The 22,467-nt window shown below is 44.1% G+C and overlaps 1 protein-coding gene across 1 annotated transcript in view; it reads left to right on the top strand.

Annotated features, from left to right (window-relative positions):
• Nucleotides 1-22,049, top strand: part of LOC139660220 (protein sidekick-2-like) — a 243,186-nt gene extending 221,137 nt beyond the window's left edge. The window contains 13 exon segments of the mRNA XM_071538305.1: nucleotides 593-728; nucleotides 1,509-1,565; nucleotides 2,230-2,331; nucleotides 2,706-2,821; nucleotides 3,282-3,468; nucleotides 5,361-5,498; nucleotides 6,036-6,197; nucleotides 6,681-6,806; nucleotides 7,768-7,932; nucleotides 8,114-8,254; nucleotides 9,880-10,018; nucleotides 15,025-15,154; nucleotides 21,627-22,049. Coding sequence (XP_071394406.1) covers nucleotides 593-728; nucleotides 1,509-1,565; nucleotides 2,230-2,331; nucleotides 2,706-2,821; nucleotides 3,282-3,468; nucleotides 5,361-5,498; nucleotides 6,036-6,197; nucleotides 6,681-6,806; nucleotides 7,768-7,932; nucleotides 8,114-8,254; nucleotides 9,880-10,018; nucleotides 15,025-15,154; nucleotides 21,627-22,049 — 2,022 coding nt within the window.
• Nucleotides 22,050-22,467: the final 418 nt, after the last annotated feature.

The raw sequence follows: 22,467 nt of genomic DNA, 5'->3' as shown, positions 1-22,467 counted from the left end.
TACATAGGGTATACTTAGACTGGGTGCAACACACTTTCACACACACCCTCTACTCTCTCAATCTCTCTCTCTCTCACACACACACACACACACACACACCCTCTCCCACACTCACACCTGAATTAACAGGTCATAAAGGGGAAATAGGAGGCCCCAAGCCACAATCTCGGTTTTATGGAGAACTCTTGTAGAGTTTATAGGGATAGAGAGGTACTTGTTCTCTTTCTGTTTCTCCCCTCTAGGCCTGTTGTCTCTTGTTTAACCATGGGGGATTTCTCCGTGTGACTCACCTGTGGATGAGCTCAGTCTGTGTGGAGATTTTTTCTCAATTACAATTCGTCTCTCTATTGTCGCCAAGCAAAAGACAAAATATGGTGATAAAATGTAATATTACACTGGAGAAGCATACAAGGGAAATAATTTTTAAGGTGACATTAGCAAGCCATATTACCTTGAAAGGCAGAGAGGCACTAGACTGGAACAAAGGTTAAGACGGTACAGGAATGGGTGGTGCATTTCTAAGCTGTTTCTGGGGCTCAGTTCAGTTGAGATCCGCTGTGTTAGATATGAACTTATCTCCTTATGCTTGCAGCCCCCCTCCGAAGAAAAGATTAACGGAATCCTACTGGGTTTTCGGATCCGATACCGGGAGCTCCTGTATGACCGTCTCCGCAGTTACTCTGTCCGTACCGTCAACAGTCCCTCCACTACCTGGGCCGAGCTCACCGGTGAGGAACAACAACTGCAGCTAACATGACCAAATTATAGATATTCATAATTAAACAGGCTACGTTAAGATTTTACTCATATTAAATAGAAATAATGAAGGCTTTGGTAGCCCATTCCAATGCAAGCAAAACAATTGACTGGTGCCATATTGTAAACCATGTTATTAAAATGCAGCTCACAAAGCTCCACAGAGTATTGCTAATGGCTGTTATTTAAATTAATTTGATAATGATATATTTTGGAAAAAATATCCCACTTGTAATAGCTCCGTTGGTTTGAGCCAAGAATACACACTGTTGGTCTCCATCACTTTTCATAATTCATTTTTCCAGGTGTGAACAGCGCCATCATTTTTGCTTTAAGGAACTTCCACATGGGCCCATTGTGCTCCCATGATTTCCTGGCTGCTCTTGACACTTCCCAGCCAAAAGCTTTCATCTTGTGATTAGTAGCTATCAGCCACAGCCTGTTATTAGGTTTACTCAGGAGCTACTCTGTTTCTGCTGCTCTGTGTAACCTAGCCTATAATTTCACTCCAGTTGAGTCATTCTGGGTCTCTCTCAGAGCTATGATCACTCTGATTGTGTGGGGTTTTTATGTCAGCAGTGATGCTCTTCTCAACTACTTAAATATTGGCACTAATACAATGAATTGTCTCTCCACCACCTCCCTCTTCTTTTCCCTCTTCTTTTATGGCTTTCCTTTCCTGCAACCCCCTCACTTCTTGTCACACATACACACACATATGCACACACACGCACACACACGCACACAAACAGCTCCCTACAGCATACGGAATCTGAGCGATTCAACTATGACCCAGTACGAGCTGGACAGTAAGTTTTCCTATGTCTCTGTTTCACACTGTTTTACCACATGACAAATACACACCTCACACACGGATGCCTCCATTAACACCTTTGCACACGCATGCATGACTCGTGCACACACTCTCACACAACCTCTTGTGTGAATGTGAGCATATATACACTCATCCACACACACAAAAGCTCACGCACACTCATATTAACTCACTGATTCAACCCAAAATCTAATTAAGTTAATGAAGCCATCTGTATGTTGGATCTCACCATATGTCTCATGCACCCAGCTGCCTTGAAGAGTGATACAGGAAAAGCAGAGTGTCAATTGAGTTAAGCAAATTAAATTGAGCTTTGGTTGCTTACACTCACAGCGAGTTCACACAGAGACTTCTGCTAAAGCCAATAGAAGCAGTCTGAACAGAGACATTTTGGGACACTGAGTACACAAGCCTCCCTAGTCCAACATACTGTTTGGCTTGTGCGTGTCAATTTATTTTGATAAGCACGACAAAACCAGATGGCCACATATTTCTCCTGTACCTCTGCACTGCAGCACTCAACAACCCTGTAATTATAGCCTCATATGAATTACAATGTCTTAGACGTCTTGCTCACAATACAAGCAGAATCTTCTGTGTGAATATAATGCATTCCTAATTGTTTCATCCTACTGTAGAGCTGAGCAAACACAAACGCTATGAGATACGCATGAGTGTGTATAATGCAGTGGGCGAGGGGCCAACCAGCACGCCACAGGAGGTGTTTGTGGGAGAGGCAGGTATGTATGCTGGTACCATTTAACCACGGTGCTTTTCCTGTCATTTCATTCAACACAGTCACAAAATGCTCAAGTATTTGACCACCCTCAATGCAAGAAAATTAGGCTTTTGCACAGCCACTCTTGGCAACCTGTGTATTGAAACTGTCCCCTTTAGAAGCATTCAGGTGTAATTTGTCTTTCTTGAATATCACGGTTTTGATTGTGTAGGTTGAAGAGCTTAGGATGAGGATCATTTTCCAGTTCTCTGCTTTAAACCGTAGCGGTACCTGCCCACACACAGAGCAGTGACATCAGAAACTAACACTCGTCTCACGCAGAGAAATTTCCTGGTCCATTAATGTAAGCTTAATTTGTGTGATGGCCTACCACAGTGCCCACAGCACCCCCCCAGAATGTGGCCATTCAGTCAGCAACAGCGACCCAGCTGGATGTGACATGGGAGCCTCCCCCTGTGGACGCTCAGAATGGAGACATCCAGGGCTACAAGGTAAGACTCACTCTGTTGCACACACTTAGTAACATCCTATGTCTTGAATACACTGATGGGTGCAGAGCAACAGGTTTTATGGCCCCCCTTTCCAATAACTGAGATTCAATGATATTCTCTGTTCTGTATTTTTCATCCTTTTTGAAATATTTAAATGGTATTTGTTGTTGTGGTTCAAGACAAACTACATTTACTTGATGTTGAACACAATTAAATGCACATTTTTACATTTTACATTTTTTAGGCATTTAGCTGACACTGTTATCCGGAGGGGCTTACAATGATGAGGTTCTCTTGCTCAAGGACATATTCACAGGGCTTAAAAGGAAACTGCATATCTTCACCTCAAGGGAGATTTGGAATGGGTTCTGCGTTTTGATGATAACGGAGTTATAGCCAAATTCCGTGAACAGCAACTTTGGATATATGTATGTGTTTAAGCTTTTCTTCGTCCATGTAGGTTTACTTTTGGGAGTTCCAGCGTAAGAATGAGACGGAGAGGCTGCGGACCCTCTTCATGCCTGAAGGAGGGGTGAAGCTGAAGAACCTGACTGGTTACACCACCTACATGATCAGCGTGGCCCCCTTCAATGCTGCTGGGGATGGACCCCGCAGCCCCCCAACAAGGGGACGCACTCAGCAAGCTGGTAGGGCTTTCCACTAGACACCAATACACATTTATATTACATTAAAACATTTTGGTGTTCAGATAGTGCTCTTGCCCAGAGCGACTTAAAGTTTGTGCAGCAGTAGAAAAAGCTTCAATTCCTAGTTAATATTAGAAACAAGTAATGACCACAGCACCCAAAAATATATCTAACTAATATTCTAGTACTAGGTAAAGAAAGAAGAGCTGAGGACAAAAAATAAAAGACCAGGGTCAGGGGGGTGACACTCTCATGCAGAAGCAATGGCATGACTAAAATAGACAAATTAGTGCATGCATGGTCACATTCAATCATTTGTCAGATTTATGTGCTTGTGGTGGTGAAGTTAGATTGGAGGACCCTGCGATGTTTCACAAAATTCAATGAGTCAACCATCAGAAAAAAACAATCTGGGATGTTTCCATCCCAGAAAGAGTTTCTTTGTAAGCTTTAATGTGAAGATGATGTTAATCGTTGCTGTCAGCATGCCAAACAATGTTAGCGGAACCACACACCGAGCATAAGTTCCCAATCAGCGAGCTCATTCTGGAGTCATCCGCTGAATCTCCTATTTTGTTTGAAAAGCGGATGGTATGAAAATACTTTGGAGTGAGCCTTGGAGATGTTATGTCCACAGGCACGCTATGGCTAAACCCCCGTGGTTCCTTGGCCAACCTCCCCCTCTCCCCCCATCTCTCTTTCTCTTTCTCTTTCTCTCTCTTTCTCTTTCTCTTTCTTTATCTCTAACTCATGGACTTGAATAGCACTAGAGGACAGTTGCCAGATTATTCTTCCCCATATCCACCCCTTTTTCCTGTGTACACTCATTTCCAAATAAGTTGTTTTATCCCCAAAAGCCCCTGCGTAAAGGCAAGATTTCATTTTTTGCAGTTTTGGTGTTTTTAATATCTCAGAGTTGTAAAAGGAAGGAGAAAGGATGCACTCACAACTTCTTGGCTGGTCTCATGGACCACTGCCATAGAGAAGAGGAAGCAGATGACAAGCTGGATGGGGTTGGGGGGGGCGGGGGGGGGGGGGGGGTTGCACTGCGCTGATAGTTAGACCATCTTTTTTTTATTAGACAAAGAGGCTTTGTGTGCTGCAAGCGTCTCAACTCCTGCTCAACCAGTTTAAAGACAACAGGGCCAACTGTGTTTCGAGCACAGCGGTGTCACAAGCTCATTCAACTGTAATGGGGCCTGGAGCCTGAGGCTGGCCATTATGACTGTGGACTAGTATGACCTGGGTCTAACAGTATTTCAAAATAATGCCTAGCATTTGTTTTAACGTACCAAAAGGGTGGTGTTGACCGAATCAAAACACGTCAGCTAGTCTCATATAAGTTGTCAATCTCAGACAATTACACTAAATTGACTTACAAATGCTTCCCTGCAATTGTCAAAACTTTCTGGTACTTATTGTCCTATGTGGATAAGTCCACCAATCTTGTTCCACAAGTAGACTTAGCAAACCATGAGAAGGATTGGTAAATATTTTTCAACTCTGGTCTAGAACTAACTGACCTGAGGACATCTGGCACTAAAACCTAAAATCTAAAACCTCTCCAGGGTTATAAAGTCACAAAAATAAATCTATAACCCTGAGCCTTTGCTATAAGCTTCCCTCTGACTTATGATATTTGTAGCCAGGCTGTATTATAGGTACGTTCTGTGCCTTCTGTCTCACAAACTGACAGACTTTTATGCTGAAACAAAACTGCATGCACGTGCGCACACATATGTGCACATACTGTATGTGCATCCACATGGCCAAAGACAGGTCGTTTGCATGCCATCAAAGCAGCTGAAACAAAAAATCCCTTGTGTCTGCCTAGTTTTATTGACCGTTCCCCATATGTCTGTTGACCTCTGACCTTTGTGTGTGCATTCCAGCCCCCAGTGCTCCCGGCTTCATCCACTTCAGTGAGCTGACCACCACCTCGGTCAATGTGTCCTGGGGCGAGCCCACCTACCCTAACGGCATTATCGAGGGCTACCGTCTGGTCTATGAGCCCTGCACCCCAGTAGACGGTAAGCCCCTGTCCTTTACCCATCACACCTCTCTCTGCTCAAAATGGCTGCTTTTTTCTGGAAAGGGATTATGCACACTGCAAGATCTATTGAAATTACTCTTAATTATTGATGATTACAGATGATGATTATGGGTACTATATGGAATTTGACCATATTCTTTGTTTAGGGCAACCTAAATTGGTCTTAATCTGGTCAAAACCTTGTGATGTGCATTTATCCTAAGCTAATCAGCTAACCATCACCTTGACCCTAAATAGCTCATGTATCATTGCAAACCTTTCTGACATGTCTTCAGCTATCATCATAATACATGACGAGAATGGCAAAATTGAAACGTGTTTCCCATTACTAATTCCATTACTGGTGCGTGTGTGTGTGTGTGTGTGTGTGTGTGTGTGTGTGTGTGTGTGTGCCTGTGCTGAGTGCGCTCCCATGTTGCCTGGCCTGACGTGTAAGACCCGCTCTAAATGTGGTGTGTTTGTCCAGAGTCCTCAGTGGCCTGTGCCGACTGTCTTCACTCCCCCTCCCCCCCAGGCGTCAGTAAGATTGTGACGGTGGACGTGAAGGGGAGCGGCCCGCTCTGGATGAAGATCAAAGACCTGGCCGACGGCGTCACCTACAACTTCCGCATCCGGGCCAAAACCTTCATCTACGGCCCTGAAGTGGAGGCCAACATCACCACCGGCCCAGGAGAAGGTAACGGCAGCAGATGTTTGTTTGTGAATGGCTTTTTTACTCATCTGCCTCCGTGTTCATAAATCCTGTAAGAATATGGTACTGATTGAGAATAATTGGCCATAGAACCACATGACTATGTAAAATGTATTAGTACTTGAGAGGTAAACTGGTCGCAGATCGGCACTATTCTAAGACACAACACTTATTGTAAGATACTTGATTGGGTCTTCATTTTTGAAACCAATATATTTGCAGTATTGCAGTAAATCCAAACTGTTGTGAGTATAAATGTTACACATCACCTTGAAGAATTCAACCTCTACTTTTACAAGGAATGTACACCTTACTGCAGCTTACAGTCTGTAAACAATGACATCTATGTCATTCGACTGAAAACTCAACAGATGCAATATACTGTATATGGTTCTTTGTTTGTGGCTTCATTTATGTGACATTGGTGGACCTATTTCTCTAACCTTTAACCTTGCTATTCCTTCTCAGGAGCCCCAGGACCCCCTGGAGAGCCCTTTATCACACGCTATGGTTCAGCTCTCACCATCCACTGGGCCAGTGGAGACCCGGGACGCTCCCCCATCACGCGCTACGTCATCGAGGCTAGACCCTCAGGTGCGTGCCTCCGCTGACACATAATAATACAGCTATTCACATGAACCTGTAAGCTTAGTCTTACGTTTGCCTTGTTGCTAATTTGATTAAGGAAAGTGGTGGAAAGTGTCAACAGATGCTGCACCAGAGTGTGTGTCACTGGTATTTTAATGGGCTATTGATTGCAGTGCAGCAGTTGAGACAAATGGCATCTGGTTTCAGCTGTGATTGACAGTGCTTGGCAGGGTTAAGGGGTTGATGGATGGTAGGAGACTCACAGGGAGCGATGGATTACACCACTGCAGGGTGGAAATGGGGGGTTGGGGCTACTTAGTCCTAGATTTTAAGGAGGTTTTGCACGGAGGATCGGTGGTAAAGTATAGCTTAAACTAATCCCTATGGATGATGAAGATGGTTAAACCAACCCCGGACCCCATCATTCCCCTTCATCTCCTCTTATCCAGATGCCAAGGGCCATGACACTCTCCGCAGTATCCAATAACTGGCCGGCTTAGTGTAGTCTTCAAACTGAATTACATCAACTTTCCTAACTTTCTCTGGAGTTTAGTAGCACTGAGGATAGACTCCGGTGCTTGTTTATGTTTGTGTACTCCATTAGGCCAAACTTGTACTGAAGTTTATGAGCACCCATGTGTAATGGATGGCCTCTGACAGATTTTCCAAAGCAAACAGCAAGACATCTAACATTGCTTCATTTGAAATATGGCTGCACCACTATTTATGATGTAGATCTGGCTGTTGTAAATTTTATGGGAGCAGTGAAATTGATGGATTGTATAATATTTGTGAGAATTATGAATTACCCTGGATGCTGCCAACCAGACTGGGGCATTACATCAAGCAAACATTGTAAAACAGCCTGTTAGCAAAGACATATTGACATTATTCAAATGTTTTACAACTTATCATAGTCCTGCCTGACCCATACTCACTTAAAATTTCCTTCTTTACTCCGACATAGATGAGGGCCTGTGGGATATCCTGATCAAGGACATCCCCAAGGAAGTAACATCACACACATTCAACATGGATATACTGAAACAAGGGGTCAGTTATGACTTCCGGGTCATTGGGGTGAACGACTACGGCTATGGCACTCCGAGTCTTCCCTCTCCGTCTATATCTGGTGAGCTGTCATGTATTTGTTGAAACATAATGAAATACCAGTATACTCTCTTGGAATTAAATTTATTGCCAGAACCAATTTAATTCCCCAAGGTAATTTAGACATAGCAGAAGATATGACCGGTTGAGTTTTGCAGATACAATGAATTTGTTGTCCAACCAAAGTTTTGTTCCTCCTCCAGCCCAAAAGGTGGCGCCTTTCTATGAAGAGTGGTGGTTCCTGGTGGTGGTGGCTCTGGTGGGCCTGATCTTCATCCTGCTGCTGGTTTTCATCCTCATTATTAGAGGACAGAGTAAGAAGTATGCCAAGAAGTCTGAATCAGGTGAGTGCAGACGATCGCATGCACAATGATATGGAGCCATGTAGCTTTTGTAGAGGCCACCCTGCCTTGCATCTAACACAGTGGTGTCCAATCATGTGCCAGTCAGGGCCAAGAGTCTGCAGGTTTTCCTTCAACCAAAGCTGATTTCACTCATTAGCACACCTTCCAGCAGAGAGCGAGCACACACAGGGAGCATCTAATTAGTGAAATCACCCGGTGTAGTGATTGTTTGGAAGGAAAACCAGCATACTTTTGGCCCTCTTTGGCACATGGTTGGCCAACACTGATCTAATATATTAGTATTGCAAGAGAGCAACTGTGCAGCAAGCATGTAAAAAATGGGACATCTGCAATGCCTATATCTGTACACTAGAATACCATAAATACACTAAAGAGGGATTTGAAGGTACAGTAATAACATGTACATAAATTTCATTCCAAGATGAGACATCCGTTTGAAAAAAATAACTGTGTTAAAAACTTGCAATTGAATATTATTGAAGGAGCTGACAATCTTAACTTTTCGACCTTGCCTATAAAATAGTGTGATTTAAGGAAATATAATGAATATACTGAGCAGTGAACTTGAGTTAACATTGTTTGGGTATATTCTGTTTTGGAGTGAATCAGATTATTGACTGAGCAGCAGAGGCAGAGAAAAGAAGAGAAAGACAGAAGGAGAGAGGAGGGGGAGCAGGAGTAGGGGGCATACTTGTCCATTCTGCTCAGCTCTGACATCAGCGGGTATTTCCCTCAGCTCAGCACTTCTGCCACGGGTGTTGTTGCTGCCAGGCAGGGGAGGGGAGGGCGAGCCTGCGGGTCACTGCCCATCTTTTTGACTGACAGAGGAAAAACAAGAGGCTCCTTCTCACTCCAACACAAAGACACTCTCATAGCCTCCACATCCCCCCTCTAGGAGTCTGGACCAGGCCAATGGAGCTACCCATTGCTTTCTCTTTTTCTGTGTGTTTGCATAACCACCACTTGACCTCAAGTAGTCCTGGAGCAATGCTGGCCTCGCTATGTTCCCTCATAATTCTTAGGATAGTTGAAAGTGTTCTTAACCTGTAACATAGCAGCCAATGGCCCATCCAAACATGAATCTATTATAAAGCGGCATGGGAAGGCCTTCTTCTCTCTCCCTCAGTTCATGGGTTTAGCAGATTGATCTATTGTAAGTGGGAGTTGAGGTGAAAAGGTTGTGTTATTGTCCATTCAAGTGTGATCCACAGTCAGTGTTTACATAGAGATTCACACTGTAATGAATGTGACATGAGCCAGTAGGGACTGTGTACATGTAATAACCTAGGTCTTTCAGAAATATGGGTCTGTACATTAATTCATTCATTCATTCGTTCGTTCATTCATTTATTCGTTCATTCATTCGTTCATCATTCATTTCATTTTCATTTCATTTTTTCTTAAAATCCTTTCATTTTTATCCATCCATGAATTATTTTTTTCATGTATCTGTTTTTTTTTTTTTTATCTATTAATCAATTCAGTCATTCACTCATTCAGTCACTCATTGACTCACTGATCAGTTCCATTCATTCTTCCATCCACTAACAGTCTGCCTGTCCCTCTGGCCTGTGGTCACACAGTGTCTCTCTATGTGTGTCCAGGTAACAACTCCAACTGTAATGCCCTGACCCATGGAGACATGGTCAGCCTGGACGAGGGGCGTTTCCCCGCCCTGGAGCTCAACAACAGGCGCCTGTCTGTCAAAAACTCCTTCTGCCGCAAGAACGGAGTCTACACCAGGTCAGTGGTCTGCACACACACAAAACAAGCTTACGAGCCAAATAATTTCATATTTTCCTATTGTTTATGCAAGCAAAAAAGCTTTAATATGCTCATATTGTTTATGCAAGAAATAGCTTCATTTGAAATGTAAATCAAATAACAATCTGGGTAGATAATTAGGTTTTCTGGGGGAACTTTACCTCATGCCTGAAAATGTATTCAGCTCTGTGGAAAAACCGCTCTCCTCCTGACAACTTGGACAGCCTTATTAAATCCACTGTTTCCACTGTAAAAGCAGTATATAAAAAGAATGCCTCTCTCCTAATGAGCTTCCATACTCCAGCGAGCCCCCAGCTGTAAGAGGTGCAGCATGCTGAGGTCCTGACCCTGTCTTCAGTCAATCACTGTGACTGGCACCTAGGCTGGGCTGGGACTGTGGCTGGCACAACACTGCAGGGACTGACTCGTATATGTGAAGTCACATTTAGGATCCTATACTTCCCACTGGATTACCTGTTTATGTAAGGTGTAGACCTAGACAGCTGCAGTCATTTGGTTGAGGAGAGTTGAAAAGTGTGTGTCGGTTTGTCATCAGCGTGGCATTACTGTATGTTATATGGATGGAGATATCATTGTGCACAGTGGCACTGACTGGGTGATATAATTAGGTGGAGGCAGGTGCACTCTGATGCTTTGCCGAAAGGAATTAGCCTCCTCTGTGTGCATGTGTGTGCATATTGTTTGTGAAAAGTATTTTACATTACATTTTGTGTGTGTGTATATGTGTGCGTACATGTGGATCTATGTGTATGAAATGTGTTTTTGTGTGTGTTTGTGTGTGTGTGTGTGTGAGTGTGTGACCTTGGGGGAGGATCAAAGATGGTCTGGGTCTTTGAGGAGCTTCCAGGCAGCTTCCCGTCACGTCTCTGGCTTGAAGGGGAGGCAGGGAGTGAAAGAATGCACAGATGTACCTTCAGGATCAGCGCTCTTTGAACTCGGCCCACAGTAGAGGTGTAGGGATCCCAACACCTGAGCCTCCGATTATAGATTAATGCCGTATCCCATTCACTGGTATCAGAATACAAAAGACAGGATGAAGGCCTCTGCGTTACAACAGGATCAGAATATCTTAATGACAGTCTTTTAATTCTGTTTAGAGTTTGGTGGTAAGCAGATATGTGTCATATAGCAAATACTAAATTTGTGGTTGGTTTTAGCCTACTTAGAGTTCAGATGGGCAGGGTTTACAATAAGAGACAGTACAGCGAGTGACAGAAAATGTTATCACAATGACAGGAAATATTTTGAAATTAATTTTTGTTTGCTTTTGGTGATTAATAACTCACTACTTGAATTGTCAGTATGCAGTAAAACCCACCCCTCTGATACAAGCAGGTTAAAACAAATGGTAAGAAGTATTTGCCACTACACAGACCCAAGTCGAGTAGTAACTAATTACAACTACTCTTGCTGCAGTACTTGAAGATTGCTTGTTTTGACTACTTTTAAAAGGCTGCAGTTCATTTACATAGTAGCACTAACACTTAAATCAAATGTTCCAGCTCTCCACCACTGGCTCTGTTGTAAAAGTTTAAACAGACAATCTGGGTATTATGTGCTCTTACTGATTACGTAAGACATTAGCAATCCAGGGCCACTCTTGTGTGAACTTCTGCTTGGAATTACACAGAAAGGATCCAAATGAGTTTTGTGGCTGAAGTTCAAGATCCAACAGATAAATGTTTTATTGCTGTTATGGTGAAGAGAGTAGGATTAACAGTTTCAGTTCTGTGTTGCTTTGGAGCATTGCTTTGCGGTAGTTTGCAATCCACTTTGTTTTCAACCTCGCATATACTCTATTTAGACATTGGTTTTGGGTTTGCGGATGTCTCAGCGAAGGATATGGAGTTTAGATGAACATGGTTTTAAACACTCTGAGTGACAAAGCTGTTGAATGCTACAGACATGTTAATGAGTCCCTACAGGCGATTGTGGGGAGAAGACAAGAGAAAGGGGTTGATATTGGGTAAAGAGTGGGGGCAGATTTGATTTCACCCCCTGCCTCTCATTACTTACCCCCTGGATTTAGCTATGAGAGGATCAAGTTGACCCCCTCCCCATTCATGTGAGAGAGCTGATAAATTATTTACGCCTCGCTCAACAGTGTATGCGAGTCAAGGAGAAGGGAGAAAGTGGGGGGTTACCGCTGTTGAGCTGAGCTTCCTCTGTATTTTTAAACAGGCAGTTTATCATAATCTCCCAGTGGGCTCACAATAGCATTTCTTCACATTGGCTCCAGCTCTTTGTTAGGCTGTGGTAGAAGGAGGCTTGCTGCAAGGACCGCTGAGGAATGCATCTTAGTAAAGGTTACAGTGGAGTGTGGAGCGCGCAGATTTGTAAAATAAGTCCCGACATGAATTCAGGGTCGTGATTAAGACTTTGTGGTGATGTTTAATGAGTTGGACTGTATCTTAGAAAAATAGAATTATTCACATCTCTGGGGGGAAATTCACATGGCCACTTGAAAGTCATATCTATTAAAAATATGTACGCTCAACTATGTAAGTGTTGTTGGAACATGAATGATAGAAGGTAGTTGGAAAATACTAACCAGGCCTGGGTCAAAGAGTACTTGTAAATGCTTGTCATGATCAAAGCAAAGAATTCAAGTCAATTTTATTTAAATTTCTTTGATACAACTAACCTTGATGCTATGTAATTTGTCCCTGATGCATCAAAACCCATCCATACTCCATGCAGGTTAAAACATTACGTTAAAATATTGGCAACTACTGTTTGACGTCGATGTGATGCAGACGCTCTGTCCAGGCTGTGATGTGTAACAGCAGGAGATAGTGATGGCAAACAGAAAGATCTGAGCCTGCTCAGCATGAGAGCGTTTTTGCCCTTAGTAGTGAGGGAATCAAAGGGCTGCATCTCTTATCAGAGTCCTCTGTCCTTCATCAGTAATGGAGTGTCCTCATGTTAGATTGTCAGCAAGGTCAGATAATATGTCCACACAGACAGAGGCACTCAAGCTCTCAAATTCTAATACATTGTACAGTAATAGCTCTCCATTGTACACGTTTCACTCCTCCGCTCAGGTTAAGTGAATTAACGCTAATCTAGTTTAATATAACTCATCGAAGGTAATTGAACTGCAGCTTGCTTCCTGATTTCCCAGTAGGGTTGAGCCGGTTTGCCGACACCACACTCAAAACACCACCCCCTACCTACGAAAACTGTTGAAATTTACCCACAAAATATTTTTTTTTCAAACGCTTTCAAAATATATTTATTTGGAAAATACTTATGCAAATGTCTGGTTTTTGAGCTGTAAAGCGGCTGTGTGTGCCGCTGCAGCTCCATTGGCAGCGGCTGGAGGCTGACAGTGTGGCCTGGAAAGTCAAGGAGAGTCAGTATGTCCCAGAGCTCTCGGCCAAACCAGCACCAATCAGCAAAAACAGATGGCTGTTTGTTTAGCAGGACTGGGGACAGTGGAAAGTATGGAGGAGCTTAGGCACCGAGAGCGTTCTCTCTCTCTCTCTGTTTCTCTCTCTGTTTCTCTCTCTTTCACATTTAGTTTAAAGAACCCCTCAATGGAGCACACCATTTTGGGGAATGTTTTTTTCCAGTATTTTCCTCTTTCTCTGACCTCATTTTGCCTCATGTGCTCTTTCTTTCAGCTGGCATAGGTACACTCAATACCTCCCCTCCATCCTATTCTCATCCCACACTCCCTTCAAGGATCCTCCCTTCGATCAGTACCCATCATTTATACCCTTGAAACTTACGGCACTTACCTCTGAATGAGACATTTGCTTGGTACCCATGATCGCTGAAGCATGCCAGTTATAGTATAACTCCGCGCCGTGATTCATGTAGGCTGTGATAACCTTTGCCAGAGCAAAGCCTAAAGCTCGCATTCGTTTGATGACCCCTTGAGCGCCACAAGAGTTCAATTTATAATTTAGTCACAAGGGCCCAGTGCTTTGACATTCCACCGCCCACAGCAAGGACTGAATCAGAGGGAATTATTCATCCCAGGAGAGACTGGCTGTGGGCAGTCAGCTCATGGGTGTCCCATGATTCTCATCAGGTTGCCCTCCTACACACACATGCACACACACACACACACATTGACAGGAATACACATGCACATGTGAACTTGAAAACAACCACTCACTGTAGTGTGTAGTGGAAAATGAGCACAGAGTTTCCCCCTGTTTCAAAGTGTTATCGTGCCTAGAGCCATTGCTTGACTTAATTTGATTATCAGCGTGTGTATCTGCTGAGAGACGGGGGATGGATTTTATTCTGCAAAGTCTATAGAGAAAGGAGAAGGATGTTTGAACTTAAAAAAGGTTTTCAAAGGGCTATCACAGAGTGCTAATACAATTTAGGATAGGGTTCAACAAAAGTTTCGAAACCACATTGCGTGGTTATGGAAGAGAACTCAGGACATGAGAATGGCAGTTTGACAGGTTTATTCAATCTGCAGGTTGGGAGCCAAGGAACTCAAAATCTGTATGATTACACAGAGTTTTATAGTGTTTAATATTCATGATTATGTTAATACAGATAGAATATAATAAAGCTATTGGTCAAAAACTATAAGTTCATATGAACAGGACTGAACAACCAATCATAATTATAGTTCTAGCACTTTAAGGAGATGCGTAATAAGAGGTGAGCAGCTTCTTCTACAAGACAACAAGCTATTATTTTGTCAAGGCCACTTAGCCAGTGTTATCTATTAGATTTGGGCATTTGCACAGTCTAGGCTCACAGTTCTGTGAGAAACACACAAGATGTTACTTTAGAGTTTAATGGTATAATGGTGAAGCAGATTCAGTATTCTTGAGTTTTAGGGTTAGGGGTACTTATGGTGTAAATATGGGTCAAAAGGTTACATAATAAGTGGGCATATAGGAACGTCGCTTAGTATAGGTACTTTTCCATTTCTTCCTCCACATGGTGAAGGACACAAATCAGCTGAATGATTTTGATCCTTGTGTCCCCAGGTCTCCTCCCAGGCCCAGTCCAGGCAGCCTCCACTATTCAGACGAGGACGTCAGCACCAAGTACAACGACCTGATCCCCGCCGAGAGCAGCAGCCTGACGGAGAAACCCTCCGAGATCTCAGACTCACAGGTGCAACAGCAACACTTGTACACTATATTGTCCCCTATACTCTCTGTCAATATAAAAATGTGCAGCACCTGTCTGTATAAAGTGTCTATTTGTTATTATACGTCTGTACCTGTCTGTGTTGCCCTCGACACACTGTCATCTCATCGAATTCAACTTGTACAGTGTTTTGCGTTGATTTACCCTGTCCACATGGTGTCTTCTGTATGCCATTCACATTAATGTATACGGCCTGCAGCGTTCGTAAGATATAGCTACAGCAGGGCAGGTGGAGAGATGAGAGATTAATCACTTGTGTCAGCGCACCGGAGGCAAAGCGGCGTTTAGGCCAGGCGGTGACCTGTGGAGAATGTCACTCTGCATACATCCACCTCTGATCCAGGCCACTGCACTCAGCCACAGCTCTTATTATGTAAGACAGTGAGGGCCGACGCACTCAGCGAGGTGTTATTTTGGGACTTGTTAAGTATTAAAGTTGCCTTTCCAGCCAAACTTTCAGTAAAAGTCAGCCAAAGTCAGTGGAAACTGTGAGAAAAAGCAGGATCTGGGATTTCCACCTGCTCTGTTCTTGGGTTGGACAGCCTCTTTGGAGCAGAATGTGGTCCAAAATCTAGGTTTGCATTGAAGCTTTAGAAGGTTTAAGGTATCGTCCGCATTCAAGCAAAGCACACACTGGCAGGACTAATAGATGGTGGCCTAAAGGGATCCATTACCTCCACTATTCTCTTCTCCTTTGACAGCCATTTCCCAGAATGCCTTTGACCAGTAGCCTCAGTCTGCTGTCTTGGCGTGTGCTGAACCAGAAAGCTCTGGCCGAATAAGTGACTGTAATCAATGAGCTGCACCTCTCTCTCTCTCTCTCTCTCTCTCTCTCTCTCTCTCTCTCTCTCTCTCTCTCTCTCTCTCCTTCCATTGATCGGTCTGTCGGCCACCCACGTCTCTAATTTCCAAACTTTTTCCTTTCTTTTTCATGTTGTGTTTTTTCCTTTCCTTTTTTTCTTTTATCTGCCTTTCCTTCCCGATGTCTTTGCGTTTGTGTTGTTTCTGTTTTTGTTTATGTCGCCTCCCTCCCCGGCACTCTGTGGTTTTGGTGAAAAGGCTTACGGTCCGCAGTCTGGTTTTGATCCTAGTCAGATGAAAGAGTCAGGGGGAAGCGGTCCTGAATTCCCCGGGTTTCAGGCTTCCTTCAGTGTTTTCTTTCATCTTGGAATTCGTTACTCCAGGCCTTTCCCGAATGATCTGGGAATATCTCTCAGCTAAATGCGTCCCTAGTGTGAATTCCACAGCCAGAAATCTCTCCCCACCTGGCCTTATCAGGACCTAAGCCCCCTTTCCAGATCAAATGAAAATCTCCCAACAATGAATCGCTATGGACAGGATCTTTCCCAGCACGACAACATCCTCCGAAATGAAGCATTTTGACGTTTCATCGCCCGTCTGACATATCTACCGTTCACACTTGCATATTGTCAAACATGGCCCGAATGCGGTGTCTGCCCCCTCAGCCTGAGATGACAACCTCTGCTACCACACTGCAGATTTGGGGGACTGGCGTCGGCTTTGATGGGCTAAAAGACACAGAGCCGTGCCTGTTCCCCCGGGGTTCCTCTGCCATGCCCCTGACAGGACACCATATCAACACCGAGTGGTGCCTTCGAAAAACCCAGGAATGTCCTTTGAAGTTTTATTGAGCGGATAACTCTGAGCTATCAGTGTGACTTTGTGCCGTCTGTCTTCTGTAAACCCCGGAGGCTCCACCGGCAGGTATAAGTTGACTATTGTCCTCCTCCTCAAGAGGGGATTTGGAGGAAGCTAATATGGGCTTGGCAAAGCAACGAGGCCACCGTTAATGCACCACTGCCTCTCTGCAGGTAGAGACTTTACTGGCTTTTACCGAGGAGTATAAGCTTTCTCATCTCCCAAGGTTGTTTCTGTGGCACTGCCTTTGTGTGACACTTAAGGCTGAAACCGGTAAAAGACAAATGATCTCATCTCTGAGTCACTGAGAGATGGACTGTAGATTCTTCTCTGTACAGAATGGTATTCCGTGGGAGAGAAATAAATATGTCTGCTTTCTCTCACACACGCTCTCCCTCTTTCTCTCTGTGTCTATCTGTCTCTCTTTCTCCACCCTTCCTTGTCTTGCTGGCTACTGTAGCTCTTTTGGCTGAGGCTCAACAGAGAACTGTAATGTTTGGATTGTCTCTAGTGACAACGCACCACTTTGTTTTGACTGGCCCGGTCTGCAGCATGATGTCACAGCCCAGAATAGAAGAGAAATATGAGACTGTGAATAAACTAGATTCTTTTTTTTTTATAATTTTTTGGCATCTGTGTTTTATGAGACAGAGGATAGTGGAGAGAGACAGGGACAGTGGGTGAGAAAGAGAGGATGATATGTGATAAAGATTAGATTCGTCCCATAAACTATATTCTTATCAAGAATTAAACTGACAATGGATCACAATGATAAGACTGAATGACCTAAAACTGGGAGTTTTGCTCGAAAATATGTCTGCCAGACTGGGACAGCACTAAGGCCTGACATCAGACAACAGGACAGTGAAAAATCCCAAATCCCTTTGATTAATATTGTTCTCATGAAGCGAAAACACTCTGGTGCTGGTGAAAGGGGATTGGAGCTGCTAAGGAGGCCTATATCCCTGTCTGTTATGATGATATACAGCTCGACTCAGACGCAGCAGGCATCTCAGTGTGCTTCCATAAGCATGTTTACATCCTCCCAGTTCCATTTTTTCTCCTCTCTCATCTTTTTTTCCCCCTCCCCATAAATTGACACAGACACAAATGTATGTACTGTAAATATGTCAGGACTTTCTAATCTGCAGTTAAGGGATGTCATCATGATTAAAGACTCTATCTGACAGAGCACCCCCCCCCCACACACACACACACACCCTCCAAACCCCCTCCCACCCCCCCATACGTTGTCCTTGTCTTTGTCTCTGGGGACCCCCCGCTGTTTTCACTACATCAATGAGAGTGAAATAGCACAGCCCCCCTTTTCTCCCCCTCGTCCCTGTAATAATCCATAACTGAAGGACAAAGGACTGGCCCACTCTCTGGTATTGGGGTATGCATGTACCGCGGGGGGGATGGGGGCCCAGCTAGCCATGAGTAGGTTGTCTCTGTCTCACGCCATCTCATAAAGCCTAGTCAAGTCAAAGTCAGATTCAGTCACAAAGCATTTTTAACTAAACAAGCTCATCACAAGGTGCTTTGCAGAACAACATGAAGGCAGATAAAAGAAAGAGAGAACAAGCACGTCACAAATTTGAAGATGTGAGGCCATAGCTTGTGTTCCAGTGCAGCGCCTGATGAGTAAAGCCCTATCAGAGATGACAGCTTATGCCATTTCTGCTAAACTCTAACCACAGAGGTCAAAGGTTGAAATTCTTCGAATTAGTTTGTCTCTGTGCCTCGACACCCGTCTTCTCTGCTTTTGTAAGCAAGTGCAAATTTATCATCATAATGAGCAATTTATCTCCGACAAATAGGTCAAGTGATTTTGACCTGTATTTGATGTACTTCCCTTGTCTGATTTTTTTCTGTTTTCCAGTGTTTTTCTCCCACATTGTTCTCCCTTTTACGTTGTTAGCACAATTGTAGACAAGAAAAGACAGGATAACTTTATCATACTGGTGCAGAAACCAAATGCTGCTGTCAACATGAAAACCATATTGCAGACATCCTGAATATCAGCTTTTTAAAAAAAAAAAAAATACTGTCAAGAGGTTTCAGTGATTAATCCCTCTCTCTCTGTGTAATTTAAAGTCCTAGTGATGAAAAGAAATATTTAGTAATCGACATCAGTTGGCTGGTATGTGTGTGTCTCACACTTATCCTCGCTTAAATAGGGTGGGGGTTCCCTTGAGGCTTAGGTGCGGAGCTGCATTTCATGCCTAAAGCCTGTTTCTTTCACAGCATTCAGCTCTACTAATTAGCTTGTAATGTCTTGAAGTGAGGAGCTGTTTCACAGGCTATACTGCCCCAAAGGCATATTTTCACGCATCTCTTTTTCCAGTGTAGGTTCCTCAGTAGGACCCTTGAGTTTTTTCTGACAAGGACTGGCAATGGACCGAGAGTAATGGGAGGCAAGATTGGAGTGGTGTATACTTGTCGCTAGAACGTTTCAAGAGAAGCAACATCTGTTTCACACACTCCATGGCTGAGCTGGGGTGGGCCGGAGTAGGATGCAATCCACTGTGTCAACACTTGGACTACGCCTGCTCTTTCCCACTGCCACACATGGGCACGTACACACACACACACACACACACACACACACACACACACACACAGCTGGACTGGTGCTTCATCTTTTGAGGCAGTATTAATTCCTTCAGAGTGAGGTAATGCCACTTGAAGTGGCTCAAAATGTCTTGTTGGACCACAGTGAGTGGCTCTTGTTATTGTCTTTTTGTGTTCTAAATGCACTGGCATGACTGGAATGCCTTTCAACACTGGTAGGTCTCAAGTGCTCACAATGGGGCAACAATATTACAAATGGACACACACACAGTCATTGATGCCCCTCACAGTCTGAAGTGCCTTTACTGGGAGGAACACTTCAGAGAAACATATAAATATAAAGCATGATCATCTACATGACAGTTATTGCCAAGCAACTTAAATCAACTTCAGACTGTTGAGGGCCAAATTGGCAGTGGGATTGCTTTGCACAATGTCTGCTTTTGATTCATTTATGGGGAAGGAAGAGAGAGAGAGGGGGGGGGGGTTTCCTTTGGTTAGGAATCAGAGAGAATCAAAGAAGCGTGACCTATCTTTCCTATAATTCATCACGAGCATTGTCTACTTTGACATTTGTTAACTCTGCTGACATATGTTTAAAAAAACAACCTCATATAGGGGTTTAGCATATAGGAAACACGTTGCATGTTGAGAGGCGGGAGGCAGGAGAAAGGGGAATCTGATCCTATAGCCATATGTATCACATATGTGCTGTGCAATAGCCAGCAAGAGAGCGGCGTTCTGGAGTGTGTCAGTCTACATGCCAGCACCCATAGCCGCATGTGAAAAGAGGGAACGTGATAATATGGGGGGTGAGAGAGAAAAGAACCTTGAAACACTCAAAATTATCACCACCATCTCTGTGGTGTACCTGAAATCCAAAACTGTCCTGAAAAGAATGGGCCTTTGTATCTTTTGTAAGATACTTAATGCATATCCCAAGCTGCCTCTTTGGTAAATTGGCAATGACTATGCATTAGGACTGACTGTCTTAGTTTGTGGTGGCCGGGTCATTAATCACAGGCTGTGACTGGTCAATTGGCAGCTTCCTTTCATGGCAATTAGATGACCATGAGCAATCCCCACTGAGTGTTAAATGATCAAGTTGCTAATTGTGTGACAGCTGGAATGTTGCAGGACATGAGTACAAAAGAGTATCTAACTCGGCCCGCAGCAAGGTGGAGGGTCAGTTACTAGAATGTGCTGAGGATGATTGTCATTTCTCTGCAGACGGCTTGGATGGAATTCAAACTGACTGTGTTGTGCAATAAGGCATGAAGGGAAATGACTGTGGTCTCTGTTAGAGTGGGCTTAGGCTCTTTAACTATGACCGCCTAAAAGCGCACTTTCAATATCTGTGGATCCAATGCAGGATCAAAAAATATATGTATACATATATATATTTACAGTATCATCATCATCACTGTGGCTCATTGGGATCATTGCAGTCTTGGCCATCTGTCATATCTCTTTTATGGTGCTTTAAACCCCATTGTTTTGTTCACCCATAGGAGGCGCTGGTGTTTTCGTATGGGACAGGTGGCCTACGTACACTTCCACTGCATTTGGTGAGGTTCCTGTGGCTGCCTGCTTGAGTGTTTGTAGCCAGATAGGTGACTGGTTCCTACTGCTAGTCCCCCATCCAATCCTCTCCCTCAGATTCCTATTGTAGGTTCCTGTGGCATACTGTGTTATACAACACCCTGCCCTGTCTTGCTGGTGTGTTGTGTATAGTGGATACATAGATCTTCCATCCAGAACCTATAGCTGGATCCAGTGACTGATTGGTAGATTAAGTCGAAGACCTGAAGACAAATTGACCTTTGCCGTCTTGTGTTGATGGTCCGTTTACAATGCACGCTCCAGTAACAAGTCATCCTTTTGTAATCATGCTTTAACCATCTCTTCATGTTTTTTGGTGTCCATTTGTGTTCACGTGCTGTGCTGTGAAGGTGCGTGTGTGTGTGTGTGTGTGTGCGTGTAGGCGCGCGTGCATGTGTGCGCATGTGTGTGTTGTTCATACAGGGGTGAGGGCGAATGACTTTTGGTGACTTTTCTCTGAAACTCTACAATAACTCAATAACCTCATGTCCATTTGCATTTAAAAGCCTCTCCGCATCTCTAACCGCCCCACCTAATCGCACCGCAGAATTTAACCCACGCTAACTCCACACACTTGTGTCTCCTCTCTCCGTCTCAACAGGGCAGCGACAGCGAGTACGAGGTGGACCCCAACCGTCAGAAGACCCACTCCTTCGTCAACCACTACATAAGCGACCCCACGTACTACAACTCCTGGCGCCGCCAGCAGAAGGGCATATCCCGGGCGCAGGCCTACAGCTACACCGAGTCCGAGTCGGGCGAGCCGGAGCACTGCGCCCCGCCTCCCCTGCCCCCTCTGCCCCCGCTGCCGCCCCAGCTCAGCTCGCCCAGCCCCCAGCCCCAGCAGCCCCAGGGTCAGCCCCAGGGCCAAGGCAGTCTGTTCAGGCCCAAAGGTAGCCGGACTCCCACCCCGTCCCAGCAGAGCTCCAACCCCCCCAGCCAGCACAGCACCCTGTACAGGCCCCCCAGCAGCCTAGCCCCCGGCTCACGGGCCCCCATCGCTGGCTTCTCCTCCTTTGTGTGAAAATGTTGAGAAGGACATAGAAATTTCTGAAAATATTTACCCGAATCTTGTTGAAGGAGAACGTGGCATTACATAACATACAGTCAACCCAAATAAGTCAGTTGATTCTTTCTTCCTTTCTTTCTTTCTTTCCATGACTGCTGTTTTCATTTTTTCTCAAGGTTTTTTTTTTCTTTCTTTTTTTACGTCTGGTTTTGTTTTAAGTCATTCTGTATACATCCGGGATAAAAGTATGATAGTTTTTGTTGTGCTTTTTTTCCTCTAATGTGTGTGTGTGTGCCTGTGTAGACTTTAATTTCTCTCACCAGTTACTGAGATAGCATCTACAGCATCTTTTCACTTTTGTTTTGCCTTCTGATCGATTTGCATGACTTCTTTTTTTTGTTTATTTCTTCTTTTTTCTTTGTTATACTTCTGT

Source organism: Centroberyx affinis, unplaced genomic scaffold, assembly GCF_046629955.1.
Source record: "Centroberyx affinis isolate AG114_WGS23_722 - 3 ecotype Tasmania unplaced genomic scaffold, CSIRO-AGI_Caff_v1 ptg003252l_1, whole genome shotgun sequence".
Lineage (NCBI taxonomy): Eukaryota > Metazoa > Chordata > Actinopteri > Beryciformes > Berycidae > Centroberyx > Centroberyx affinis.
Note: the sequence above shows the minus strand (reverse complement) of the source record. Positions and strands in the feature narration are given on the sequence as shown.